This window comes from Theropithecus gelada, chromosome 5 (genome assembly GCF_003255815.1).
Source record: "Theropithecus gelada isolate Dixy chromosome 5, Tgel_1.0, whole genome shotgun sequence".
Lineage (NCBI taxonomy): Eukaryota > Metazoa > Chordata > Mammalia > Primates > Cercopithecidae > Theropithecus > Theropithecus gelada.
This window is the reverse complement of record NC_037672.1, coordinates 162,303,011-162,317,867: the sequence shown is the minus strand read 5'-3', so window position 1 is coordinate 162,317,867 and position 14,857 is coordinate 162,303,011. Positions and strand designations below refer to the sequence as shown.

Genomic DNA, 14,857 nt, shown 5'->3' with positions numbered 1-14,857 from the left:
TTTTTTTTTTTTTTTTTTTTTTTTTTTTTTTGAGACGGAGTCTCGCTGTGTCACCCAGGCTGGAGTGCAGTGGCGCGATCTCGGCTCACTGCAAGCTCCGCCTCCCGGGTTTATGCCATTCTCCTGCCTCAGCCTCCGAGTAGCTGGGACTACAGGCGCCCGCCACCACGCCCGGCTAGTTTTTTGTATTTTTAGTAGAGACGGGGTTTCACCATGTTAGCCAGGATGGTCTCGATCTCCTGACCTCGTGATCCACCCGCCTCGGCCTCCCAAAGTGCTGGGATTACAGGGTTGAGCCACCGCGCCCGGCCGTATGCTCCTTTATTTCTAACTACATATCTACAATGACATCCAGTTATACTTATGTGAATCTCTCTAACCCTCTCTTCCTTTGAGGGGCTTAGAGGAAGGAAGGCAGAAAGAAACAATGGATAGAAAAAAAATGAAAGAAATGTCAATTACAATTTTTCTACAGAAGAATATTCTCTGCCTAGGACTAGAAGCATTAATTTTGCTACTTTAGCACTTTAAAAATAATTCTTAGAATTTGATATTCTGCATTCATGAGTACAAAAGTATGTCCCAAGTCAAAATGCAATGAACACATAATTAAAAAATAATGAACAATTAGAATAAGCATTTAAGAAGGCATTCAATATAAATAATTTACCACAAAATGTCTTCCAATCAACAGAAAGGAAGCATTTGAAATATGTACATACTACAAGCAGTAGTTTCATCTTGCAAGTGCTTTTATCAGTGCTGAACAGTAGAGATTAGAAAGTCTTATTCAATGAAGGCTGAATGCTTTGATATTTTTTCAAATATGAGTTAGGTTTAGGTTTATTACAGAAGGATAAAGAAATTGCTTGTCCTAAATATATATTTGTCCTAATAACACATTATCACTACAAAAATCATAACAGCATAGGCTAGAATGTAAAAACATCTATTATTTAAACTTATATTCAACAATTATGTTTTCTTAATATAACATTAAGAAGATTAACTTCTATTAGTGTACTTAGAAATATGATAATCTGACAGCCATGAAAATAAATACATTTCATTATATTTTATACCTGAACAGAAATCGATACTCACCTATGAACATCAATAGTTTCTAATAAACGAATGGTCACCCATGCCCAAAGAAGAATTACATGATCACACAAAAGCACGATGCCAATGAAAAATCCAGTTCCAAGAATTAGAGTCTCCAAAGGATGTGCATATTCAGCTTCCATTCCAAATGGAGCCTAAAACAAACAGATAAGAAATTCTTCATTTCTTAGCTATTGTGATGGTTAATTTTATGTGTCAACTTGGCTAGGCTATGATACCCAACTGTTTGATTAATATCAGTCTAGATGTTGTTGTGAAGGTATTTTTTAGATGTTGTTAACATTTAAATCAGTAGACTCTGAGTAAAGGTGATTACCCTTCATAATGAGGGTGGGCTTCATCCAATCATTTGAAGGCCTTCAGGATAAAGGCTGAGGTTTCCTGAAGAAGGATTCTCAAGACTGCAACACCGAAACCCTGCCTGAGTTTCCAACTTGCTGCGCCACGGAATTTGGACCCAATGCTGCAACAATTCTTACCCGGATTTCCAGTCTGTAGCCTGCTTTACAGATTTCAGACTTGATAGCCCCACACTTGCATGAGCCAATTCCTTAAAATAAATCTCTCTCTCTCTCTGTGTATATATGCCCCAATGATTCTGCTTCACTGGAGATCTTCACTCATACATATATTCTATTTATGCATAAAGTTTTACAAAGTTATATTGATTCTATATGTAATGATGATTTATCTAGCCATACACTTGCATACCATGTAACCACGATCAATGCAAAACATACATAGCCAGTTTGATAAAGCTACATCAAAGCAATTCTAATAGGCCGGGCATGGTAGCTCACACCTGTAATCCCAGCACTTTGGGAGTCCAAGGTGGGTGGATCACCCAAGGTCAGGAGTTCGAGACCAGCCTGACCAACATAGTGAAATCCCGTCTCTATTAAAAATACAAAATTAGCCACGCGTGGTGACACATGCCTGTAATCCCAGCTAGTTGAGAAGCTGAGGCAGGAGAATCGCTTGAACCCAGGAGGTGAAGGCTGCAGTGAGCCGAGCTCATGCCATTGCAGTCCAGACTGGACAACAAGAACAAAACTCCATCTCCCAAAAAAAAAAAAAAAAAAAAAAAAAAAGGCAGTTCTAATAAAAGTCACTGTTTTTGTGGGAGTTAGCAATGTGAGGATCTAGCTGTGCCAGTGTAGCACTGTCCACAAGGATGGAAGTCCAAACTTTCATGTAATACTTTTCTTTCAGATCTCACTTTACCATGAAATTTAAATAATGAAGACAATGTGTAGAATTGACTTGTTTGTGTGTGCGTGTGTGTGTTGTTCTTAATAATCATGCCAAAGGAAAAGAAAATAAAAACGTCACCAACAATTTTAGAAAAATGCTCGGGCAATGAAAACAGACATTTTGCCTTGAACAGAAAGAATTAAATATAACTCTCACATACCTGAAACTCATGATGAACTTTATGAATATATTTGTATATTCTTTTGTGGTGTAAGAGTCTATGCAGAAAATAGTGCCAAGTATCTTCAATGACTGCACAGCCAAAGCATCTTGCCAAAAGAAAATACCTTTAAGATAAAAATGTTGTAATGTGTAAGAAATAATGTTTACTTAAACTATCCAGACTTTTAGTGGGGATGCTTGAGACATTACATAAAACTAAACACCCCAGGTTACCAGGTTGACCTAATTGGATATATTCATAAATAAATTCTCAAAACCACCAGATACAGCTACATAATCTGATGTAAGGTTAAAGAGACTGCCCACTAGACCAATTTCATTTCATTACAATGTTTGCACAACTTGCCTAATGACACATTTCACAAGAGGTATCCCTGTTAAGTGATGCATGAGTATATATATGTGTGTGTATATGTGTATATATACACATACATATTTTTGTTTATATGAACACAATTTCTATAAACCTCGTAAATGATTCTCATATATTTCATTTATTTTAAACTTAAAATGTGACATATTTTTTGTCAACATAAGCACTTACATATGTATATAAACATACAAAAGACGTTATGGAAACTTCTGATACTAGACGCTTACCTTCCAATAAAATATTTAAAAGATGTAAAAATGGAAACATTTTAAGATTTTACTATGGTTTAGTTTTCTACTATTTATTTACTTCCAAAGTTTAGAACAAACATTAATTAAAATTAAGAAAAAGGGTAAACATTAACTATAACTTAATTGAATAAGCCACCATTGCGTGTAAAAGCCAAATTTTTATCTACATACCATCTTGGCATTCTTTCCCAATCATAAGGAATATTGAAATACTCTGTAAAATAATAGGTTCCACAAATCAAAGGCAGCTGGATACAGAAGTGATTAAAGAGAAGAACTTTGAAACATTTCCATTGGTTTTCCCATGTCTCTGGCTTATCCTATGGAGAAAAATCACAATATCTAATATTAGTCTCTGCTATCAGAGTTTAACTTGACCTAATTTTTTCTCTGTTTATGTTGGACCTTAATTCTATGTCAGTTAAATGTTAACTTTATAGTAACTAAGACTCAGGAATCTTTACCTTCTAAATTCTTGACAACTACTATCACTACTTTAGGTGAAGAAACTGTTAACAGACGCACCCAGCCATAATGATCTCAAACAAAGAAACACTACAGAATGAATAATTCTCCAGTGTTTGCTGCCACACATCATTCACTTCACTTCTTTTACCAGAAGTTTCAGAGAAGAAGAAATATAATATGCTAAGATTACAGGTGGGTGTCTGCAATTGAAGAAGTTGTACACGAAGCACTGGAAGCCTTGTACACAGTTTAAGTCGATGCTTCCAGGCACTCAGTGGTATTCATTCCAATAAATAAGTGCACTTTTGTTCATATCCAATGACAGAATTACAAACTCTGTGTTGAGAGGTACAGAGATGTGTCCTGATTATGGAGTTCACAGATTCCAGTCAAAATGAGAAAAGTTAGATCAACGTGAGATGTTCATAAGACCTCATCAGGATACCCATTATAATGGCTTAACAAGCCATTATAAAAAACAAAGCAAAACAAAACAAAACAAAACAAAAACTAACTAAATGTATTCAATTTATAGGACTGCACTTAAGATATAAAAAAAGTGCTTCGGGTTTTACAAAACGATGGTGACAATAAATATCAGCTATTGCTTCGTTTTAAACGTCACTGCTGAAAAACTCAGAAATCTGCCAACAAAACTATTTTATTTCAACATGATATTCAAAGTACGGGAACTACTGAGCATCAGTAAAAGCCCGAAGAGGTCAACCAGCTTGGGGAGGGTCACATATGCAGTTATTAGCAGAAGTAGGACTAACTAAAATCTAGGTCTCCAGATCCAGTTCTGTTCTTGAAATTCTTTAAGGGATATCTTCCTGACAAAAATAGGAAAAGCACTGAACTAAGAATCAATCCAGAGACTTGTGCTCTAATACCAGGGCTGCTACTCACCAGTTAACTAGCTCTTGTAATGTTTACAACTCAGTTTCTTCAACAGTAAAATGAGAGGATCTGACAACTGCCTTTGTATTTCTAATCTGAGCATTATCTAACCCCACTCCTCTAAACCTCCACTCTGTAATTGGGGACAAAATAAATGAAAGATTCAGGCTTCATTTGGCAATAGACTGTCTCCTACAGAAACTATGGCTAACGGACTTAATTTCCCAGGTAGACTGTGATATCGATGTAGTTACAGAAATTACAAAGTTAATCAACTATAATAAAATCACATGCTATACCATTTAGAGTATACATAAATTAGTTACAAAGACAGTTAGCAATACAAATTCATACCTAGTGCAAAATGAAAGTTTACCACATTTTACTTTACGCATAACTGTACTTAATATAAAAGAATACCTTTACAAGGGCCACATACTTTAGAAATAAAATTTTTAGTACATTTATCTTTGAGGAAAATTTTTGGAGAATTACTAACATGTATGATTTTTTTTTTGAAAGAAATAGATCCTGCAAAGTCTGCTTTACTTTTTCATTCCTGTGAAATTTCCCCTAACTAGCAAGGATGTGCATTAGCTCTCCAGCTGTCTGTTCTGTTTGAAAGCAGAAAGTCTTTAGTACTATTTCATCACCACCACCAGCTTCTTCTTTTCGACAATTTTAAGAATAAAAACATTTATTGCATCTGTTAAATATAATTCTCAAATATTTTCTCTTAAACAATTGATACCCTCAATGTTAATCAGGGTATCTGCCTTCAAAATGCATAAACCTGTAATTAATTTGTATTGATATTTTGGTTTCTTTTAAAACGCCTTTAACTTGTGGAAACTAGTCCTGATTTAAAATCACGTTTTATCAAAAATGCTCAAAGCATGGACTTTAATGGCTATGAAACGTAAAGACTTGCTGAGTACAGACTTGAAACCGTATTACCCAGCCTTTCAATCTGTTCATAAACAACTAGTTCTGACCAACTAGACTACAGCTTATTCTTTCCTTTGCCACACTATATTTTAAAGCTGCTCATATACCCTTGCCTGAATAAGCTCTTCCTCTCTCTGGAAAGGTTACTACTTCCAACCAATGACACTTGCAAAGTGCAGTGAAGGAGAAAAAGGATGCTTTTGCCTGGCCAGCCATACAATGCATCAGCTCTATAAATAAATCATTGGGTGACACATGGCAGCCACAATCACCCTAAAGGTGCATTAGAACTTAGACATCCAAACTTAATTCTGCCTTTCAAAGCAGGTGCTTTTCTAAAAAGCACTTTGGAACTTCTGTGACCTTAATTGAGGGTCACAGAATACTCTCCTTTGGGTTACATTATTTTTCATTTCCTTCACCTTTACCCTTTGCTCTTTTCACCTTTGGCCTGGAGTCTGCCGTCATCTGACCCCTGTATTATCCCCAGAGAGGATTAATATTAACACTTGCTTAAAGTGAGTCTCTGGGAGAGGCTGTGAAACTAACAGAATGATAACAGAGAATGTGTACAGACTGCCATCCAAAATATATACAGTTGTCCCTTGGTATCTTTGGGGGATTGGTTCTGGGACTTTCTGCAAATGCCAAAATCTGAAGATGCTCAAGTGCTTGATACAAAATGACATAGTATTTGACATAACCTATAACCTACGCATATCCTCCCGTATACTTGAAATAATCTCTACACCACTTATAATACTTAACAAAATGCAAATGCTCTATAAATAGTTGTTATTTGGAATAATGACAAGGAAAAAAAAAGACTGTACATGTAAAGTGTAGACACAATTTTTTCCCCTGAATATTTCTGATCTGCAGTTGGTTGGATCCATGGATATATAACCCATGGATAAGGAGGGCCAATTGTACTGAGTGAATGGAAATTACTTTCCATAGATGAATACTCTCAGCGGTCTACTTTCTACCAAGACTGTGTGCCCTTGAATTTTAGTTTGGAGCGACTTTTTCTGAAAAGTAAACAGTAAACACTAGAAACTATCATCAGCTTACCAAATGCTGACAAATAATTCATCTTTCTAATAAGCTACGCCAAATTCTCATGTCAAGCTCATAGACTACACACTAGATTTCACCTTGTCATGTACATAGTGACCTCTCAACATTTAGTGCAATGAAGCAAATATCCAGAAATGAGGAGCTTCACCTCCTTATTTGGGATGATATGAATGCTGCAGAACTACCTACCATATATTTAGGGGAAAAAAACTTTGATAGCCCTGATCAAGGTCATACTGTATTAACAGTCCCTGAGATTTGCTGGAACATAGAGTTGGGGTGAACTGAAAAATATGCACAAATCACCATACCTTTCCTTTCCAGCTAGCTTAAACATTAAAATTTGTAAACTTAAATTAGATAACCATCACATCTACTTAAAGCCCAATTTAATAAACTATTCTTGAAATATTATCAATAATGACCTAGGACTGTGTTATTCAATTCAGCTAGTAACATGTGGCTACCAAACACTTTAAACATGGCTAGCCTAAATTGAGATAGACTAAAATTAATGTAAAATACACACGGGATTGCAAAGACTTATTAAATACCTCATTAAGCATTTTTTAGATTTTGATTACTGGCTGAAATAATAATTTACATTTATTTCTTATTCTTTTTTGAGACAAGGTCTCACTCTGTCGCCTGCGCTAGAGTATAGTGGTGCAATCCCTCTGCTTCAGCCTCATAAGTAGCTAGGACTTACATTGCCATGCTTGGGTATTTTTGTATTTTTTTTGTAGAGACAGGGTCTTGCTAGGTTTCCCAGGATGGTCTTGAACTCCTGGCCTCAAGCAACCCTCCTGCCTTGGCCTCCCAAAGTGCTGGAATTACAGGCATGGACCCTGTACCCAGCAATAGTTTACATTTACTGAGTTAAATAATACACATTATGAAATTTATTTATTTATTTTTACGTTTTCTATGTATTCTACTAGAAAATTTAAAATTACACACATGGCTTCATTATATTTCTATTGTATATCACTGATTTAGCCTCTCAAACCAAAGCCCTATTTACTTTTAAAATATTCAGCAACATTAATAATATTCTATTTCTAGTCCCTTATACTCACCTTTTGAATTTTGTATTTTTTCATATAAGGTATAAATTGAAATAAAAATCCAGGTAAACAGAACGAGAAATAAAGGGCTTCATGAACTATAAGGGATCCCCATGTTGCAATCTGGAACTTTGTATAATTATTCAACATATAGTTCCAAGCATTTTTAAATGGTTCTTGCAGAGGATTCTCAGGTAAAAGTGAATCTACATATTCCACAGCCAAGGATGCTGAACTAAAGATGCTGACACTTTCATTTGTTGCCATTTTTCAAATCTCTGCAGACAGCCTTATAATTCTGTAGAAATGAATACATATAATAAGTTAAACAATAATTCAAAAAATAAAACAGTTAAAAAATGCATCCTCTGATCATTTTTAAAATAATTACTAAAGGAGTACAAATTTTTTACCAAAAAATTACTAAAGGAGTACAAATGGTTTTACACCATTTTAAAAAATTTGCTGGATATCATCACCATTTCCATTTGTAGATATTCCTTTAAAAACACATTATTTTCAAGAACAATCGCTAAAAGAATAGGGGAAAATTTTTTTCAAGCTATATTTAAAGAAATCGTCAGTGTGGTTCTCATGGAAAAGCTTCTAATTTAAATAAGCAATAGCTGGGTTTAAATGTATCACTTACAGCCAAAAGAACCTATAAAGAAAAAGCCTACCAAATACGAGTACATAAAAATTAAGTACTTCCTACTGGGTAATAGAAAGACAGTCATAAACAAAGTCAAAGATAAAATGACAAACTGGGAAAAATATTTCCAACATTTTACAACAAACGGCTACAAAGTGAGATTTAGAAAAAAGACAAAAAAGACAATAGAAAAATGACAAAAGCAGTTCACAGAAAAATAAAGACAAATGGTCACTAAACAAGGAAGAATCCTCACTTCGTTCAAATGAGGAAATGCACCCTAAAACAAAGAGAAACTTTTAGCCTGAGTAGCACATCTTTAAAAGTTTATTAGTGCCCAATGTCCAGTACTGGTAAGGGGGTGAGAAAACAGGCATGACCATACATTGTGGGCAGGGGGGATACATCAGTGTTATCACTGGAGGAAAAATAAGCAACACCTATCACAATTCAAAATGAACACATCCTTTGAAGCAGCAACTTTCTCATTCAAGGGTACAAAGGCAGATACACTAAGATAGAAGGAAGCATTTCTTGTAACAGCAAAAACAGGAAAAAATAAAAGCAAAACACAAGCCATCAACAAGGTATGGGTTAAATAAATTAAGTCCTTCCATAGACAATTATAACGCCATTTAAAAGAACAAGATCTATACGCTCTACGTAGAAAGATGTCTAAGGCACAGTGTTAATCCAAATAACAAGTTACAGAATAATATGCATAGCCAGAGTCCCACATAAGATTTTTTGAAAAGGATATATATTTTATTTATGCACTTCTATGCGTATGTACATATAGAGACACACAGAAACAGAAAATGTACATATGGTTACAAAGGGAACAATTTAGAGTGGTGATTTCTAGGAAAACAGGTGTGTGATCGGGTAGGAGATAGTGTTATGGAGAACAGAGCGTGGTGCGGTAGGGGAGAATGTTATGGAAGTCAGAGTGTGGCGGGGTAGGGGAGAATGTTATAGAAGACAGAGTGTGGCGGGGTAGGGGAGAGTGTTGTGGAAGACGGAGTGTGGCGGGGTAGGGGAGAGTGTTGTGGAAGACAGTGTGGCGGGGTAGGGGAGAGTGTTATGGAAGACAGTGTGGAGGGGTAGGAGACAGTGTTATGGAAGAGAGAAAAGAAAATTTCTTATGTCTTTTGCACAATTTAAACTTTTAAATGAGCATGTTCTACTTACATAATAAATAAGCTCAATAGGTCACAAACCAAAATACAAACTTTTCAAAAGTCACTTTCCTAAAAATGTTCACCACTGCTGCTTCTAATTTATGAATTTTTTGGGACCATTTAAAAATGAGTATTTTAAAACCTCAGAAGCGTTCTAAACAGTGCTTAAAAAGTCCCCTTCCCAACACTTCTCAAACTGACCTTTTATCCCATTCTACAGAAGGAATATTGAGAACCTAGCCAACTCCTTCAGGCATCTGAATTCACTTCATGCCCTCCTTCTTCTGTCCTACTCATCTCAAATGACTTACACCACAGTGACTACAGTGTTCCATCCTGTGTCATTACAAGCCTCAAAATTTCTTTGCTCATTCATTCTTTCCTCTGAGACTGACCAGTCTTCCTGTGTTCTTACCTTACCTCAAGAACTTGTCCATCACTTATCCTTTCTTATCTTTCATCCTTCTCCCTTCAGGGAATCCATTCCCTCACGTCTAAAAACACATTCCCGTCTTTTCTTTTCTTTTCTTTTTTTTTTCCCAGACAGGGTCTCACTCTGTCACCCAAGCTGGAATGCAGTGGCTCAATTATGGCTTACTGCAGCCTCGACCTCCCAGGCTCAAGCAATCCTCCCACCTCAGCCCCTCGTAGCTGGGACCACAGGCACACAATACCACGCCTGGCTAATTTTTTTTATTTTTATTTTTTGTGGAGACATAGGTCACCCTATGTTGCCCAGACTGGTCTTAAACTCCTAGGCTCAAGTGATCCTCCCATCTCAGCCTCCCAAAGTGTGGGGATTAGGTGTGAGCCACTGTGCCCAGCCTCCTTTGTTGATAAACACCTTCCTAGCCTCCATTACCTCTTCCAAGCCACTGTCTCATTTATCTTCCTTTGAACCAACCAACTTCTTTCTCAAAGGAGAGCTCTACATAAAGATTGCTTAACTCAGCTGGGCATGGTGGCTCACGCCTGTAATCCCAGCACCTTGGGGAGGCTGATGCCGGCAGATCACCTGAGGTCAGGAGTTCAGGTGAATCACTTGAACTGAGGAGGTGGAGGTTTCAGTAAGCTGAGATTGCACTCTAGCCTGGGCATGAACAGCAAAACTCTTGTCTCAAAAAAAAAAAAAAGATTGCTTAACTCACCCACACAACTTACTGAGCTACTTGCAATCTGGCTCCCCACCTACAACAAAATGTCTTCAATCATCTTCTAAGTTGTAAAATAAGACAACCACCCAATCTTAATTTTTCACAAGGTGATTAGTAAATTTGACAATGATGAACCAAGACCACTTACTAGTCCTGTCCTGTGACCTTGGGCAAATTTGGTAACCTCTCTGTGATGCAGTTTTCTCATCAACAGAAATTAAAACAGTAGGTCTTCCAGTGAGTCCAAGAGATAATGCATATAAAGCACTCAGTACAGGACCTGGCATGTAATAGCTACAAGAAACTAACAAGTATTGGGCACTTTCTGTGCCAAGAACTGTGTTCAAAGCATGCTACATGCTCTTACCTTTTAATTTCAATCCTTACCACATCTTCGTGAGGTAGGTATTATTTTATCCCCATTTTATAGATAAAATAACTGAGATTTAGAAAGATTAAGCAACTTGCCTGAAGTCTAATGCTTCGGGCATTAACAAGTGTTTAATGTTAAGTTAATGATTAACTTAACAAATGCTAAGTGGGGAAGCCCACGCAGTCATCCATTATATTATACTATAGTTATAAATACAACCCATAATAAGTATTAGAGTACAAGGAGAATAATTCCTATAGTTTACCTAAGCCCTCTGAAAAGGTATTTCACATGACTTGTCTTTATCTTCTTATCTCCTGTTTATATTCTAGCAACTGCACTCTGCATTCTATTGTCATCACTGCACTGAACTTACTCTTACTAAAATCACTAAGGAGGCCGGGTGCGGTGGCTCACGCTGGTAATCCCAGCACTTTGGGAAGCCGAGGTGGGCGGATCACAAGGTCAGGAGTTCGAGACCAGTCTGGCCAATATGGTGAAACCTCATCTCTACCAAAAAAATACAAAAACATTAGCCAGGTGTCGTGGAGCACGCCTGTATTCCCAATTACCTGGACGGCTGAGGCAGGAGAATTGCTTGAACCTGGGGGGCTGAGGTTGCAGGGAGCTGAGATCCCGACACTGCACTCCAGCCTGGGCAACAGAGCGAGACTCCGTCTCAAAAAAACAAACAAAAAAATCGCTATGGATCTCCAGTTGCCAAACTCAATAAACTTTTTGGTTTTTGGAGTTTATTTTATTTGACTAATCTGGAAGATTTGATATTTCTCTTCTTGAAATACTGCCTTTCCTTGGTTCTTGGAATTCAAATGCATTCACTCTGACAAGTATTGTGCATTCATTGTGCCAGCTGCTGCCCTTACCCCTGAGTTCACAAAACACAAAATTTCGTGAGGAATAACAACTAGTGTCCAAACCATCAAAAATTAGGTGATAAGAACAATAAAGGGGGGAATACACAGTGCTATGAACTTCTAGAGAAAGGTGCTATCTAAACTGAGACCTAGAACAGGAGAGGAAAGTGACAAGTTAAAAAATAGAGCGAGGGAGAGAGGGTCAAGGGAGGGGTTTTGCACAGAGAGAACAGCACTCCAAAAACTCAACCAGGAGAGTAGAAAGAATATGAGAATTCAAGCTGGAAAGTTTCCCAATAATGCCTTCCTTACTCCCTTCTAACGATTCTAGATGGTCTTGGGTGATCTTAACTATTTTCTGTTTTAAAAATACGCTGATATCCATCCTTTCTACCTCTTGCCCTCTCCCCTAAACTCCAGGATCTGATTATCCAAGTTTACTGGTCATATCCAATCAGAGAGTTCAGAGGCACACGAACTCACTCAGCAGGTCCAAAGGTTCAGTACGTGCTCCTCACAAACCCCGCCCAAATGCTAGACTACCTTTAATGCTTAATTCTCAGACATAACGTTTTAAGTCTCTCCCATCTCTGCTGCCTTGATTAAGTCTTCAAACTCTTACCCAATTTAGAAACACTTGGTTTACTTAACATTCAGGAACTTACTTTTCACAAAGGAGCAAGGGAATGGATATATTGTTGCTAACTGAATAAGGAATTAAAGAGGAGGGGGGAAACGAGGTCTTGGAAAATTGAATTTCCTTTTGCTTTACTCATTCTTGGGCAACCTAAATGACTGGAAGCGTACTCTGGAGCAGGCTGACTAGATAAATTTAGTTATTTGTGGATTCTCATAAACCTTGAAGTTTAGCTGTCAGCCAGTCTCTGTCCTTTGGCACTTTAAAACGGATTTCACCAGCTCCTTCATTTTCTGGACTTGCCCTGCCTCCAAGCTTGCCCTTCTTAAACCTTAGCTCTAAGATGCAATGCCAGGATCTATATAAATCTAAACATAAGAAATAAGCTCCTTAAAACACTCAAAGTTCAAGGGAGTGCTTGCCCTAAGCATAAAGATCAAGCCCCTCTGATTGAGGCACACGAGGCCCTTCCAGACTTCTTCACTCTTCACTTGTTACATTCTCGCCATCCTACACTTCACATTTTTACAGTATCTGATCACCCATGGTTGCTACTGCTTCATTCCTCTTTGCCCACGGAAATATCGTTCCCTTACAGATGATGTCCTCCCATCCAACTCCTAGTCACCCTTCAGCAACCTCCTCTCGGACGCCCTTCCCAACCCCCCTACTCCCAAAGCACATTACATCTTACCTCCTTCCAGTGTTTCCTGCTTTTGTATAACTTTCGCCAAGCTACCACCCTGTGCTGCAACTGTCTTCTACGTCCCATCTCCCGAAGACAACACTCTTTAAAGGGCAAGAAACATGTCCTAGCCTAGTTCCATCACTGAAGAATTTCACTCCGTTTTCCTCCTTTCTAGCACGTACCTTTAGGCCCACCTTCACTCCAGTCTCCCTCCGCCCCTTCTCGGGTACCACTGCCAGCGTCCGGCCCAGCGCGCGCATCCGCACCCCGAACCCGCTCCCCTCGATCTCACGGAGCACCGGGTGGGAGCCCACCTGCTGCCCCTTCCTCGCTCACGAGCCACTCCCCCGACCCCCTCACCTGAACGGCCGCGAGATGACTGCCGGCCACCGTCACCCAGGATCAGCCAGGTGTTCCGACCTCGGAACTTGCCTCGCCCGGCTCGGGGGTGGAGCCCGGTAGGCCAGGCGGTCAGTCCTGTCGTTATTGGCCTGCGAGGGCTCCCGCCCCGTCTTCTCGGCGCGGTGATTGGTCTGTGCAGTTGCCGACATCGTGTGACTCGCGCGAAGGAGCCCCTGGCGGTCCCAGCCATTGGCTCCGCGGATGGAGTGAGGATAGTGAGACCCGCAGGGCCAGCCAATGGCAGGCGTCGCGGGGCGCCAGGAGGCGCGGAAGCGTGAGAGCGCGTCACGGCGTGAGGGGGCGGGCACAGACGGATGGCCGCCCTGCCCTGCCGCGCGGAGTCGCCTTGGCAACTGCGGTCCCCGCAGATTGGCAGTCAGAGCCTGCGCTGTGCTGGGGCGAGAGTGTCGCGCCAGCCGCCGTCCCAGGACTTTTATTTCAACTGTGACCTGTGTAGCAGCCGCAACTCCCAAACCCGGGAGGAAAAGAGTATAAATGAGTCTTAAAATCTATGTTGACTGTTCTGTGTTTCTAGACACCCTTGCCTTTTTCTGGTCTACCTTTTAGATCTTTCGTCTCCCTTGTTTCCCCAGCCTACGTATCCTTTAATAAATCCCTGTATTTTGAAAACGGAGAATTTCAAATGCGATTATCGTCATTTTGCAGATGAGAAATAGAGGCTGGGAAAGATTTAAAAAGATTGAACATCAAGGGAGATTTCGGCTCCCAACCTTGACCTCGCTACGTGAGCTGAAAACGCCCAGGTGATGTTGCAGTTGCTGTGCTGGACGATGAGGGCCCAGGGGCGGGGGCCTGACGCAGGTCTTTGCAGCTCTAAGCTCAGTTTACGACATCTCTCAACATTAAAATATTGTGTACTGGGGTATAATAATAAAACTGTGTACAGATACATAATATACTAAAACTTTCACTTAAAGGAAAAGGGGCCTTTAAAGAAAAAACCGCACAGGGGCATCATTTGGGCTAGTGAAGGCCCTTTTTCCTCCATCTTTATTAAGGTATAATTTACAAAAATTGTGTTTACGGCGCACATATGATGTTTTGATTATGTATATATTGTGTCAAATCTACACAGCTTCTGAAAACAGAATACTATTGTTTCACTCCTCCATGCTTTTGCTTAAACTGGCCCTTCTGCCTGGAATAATCAGCCATCTCCACGCCGCCCCATCAATTCAGGTGCTATCTCCTTGAGGAAGTTCCCTCCTGAAAAGTGTGTTTTTTA

General features: G+C 39.1%; 1 protein-coding gene across 3 annotated transcripts in view; it reads right to left on the bottom strand.

The window, feature by feature from the left end:
- MSMO1 (methylsterol monooxygenase 1) overlaps positions 1-13,711 on the bottom strand; it is a 16,134-nt gene extending 2,423 nt beyond the window's left edge. Inside the window, exons 1-5 of one of the 3 annotated variants that reach the window (XM_025385609.1) lie at positions 13,570-13,711; positions 7,662-7,947; positions 3,358-3,506; positions 2,540-2,666; positions 1,105-1,259 (exon numbers count right to left, since the gene is read on the bottom strand). In XM_025385609.1, the coding sequence (XP_025241394.1) occupies positions 1,105-1,259; positions 2,540-2,666; positions 3,358-3,506; positions 7,662-7,916 (686 nt within the window). In that variant the 5' untranslated portion in view covers positions 7,917-7,947; positions 13,570-13,711. Of the gene's footprint in view, positions 1-1,104; positions 1,260-2,539; positions 2,667-3,357; positions 3,507-7,661; positions 7,948-13,391 lie in introns of all 3 variants that reach the window. The other 2 variants (XM_025385610.1, XM_025385611.1) reach the window with 2 other exon arrangements.
- Between the last annotated feature and the right edge of the window lie 1,146 nt (positions 13,712-14,857).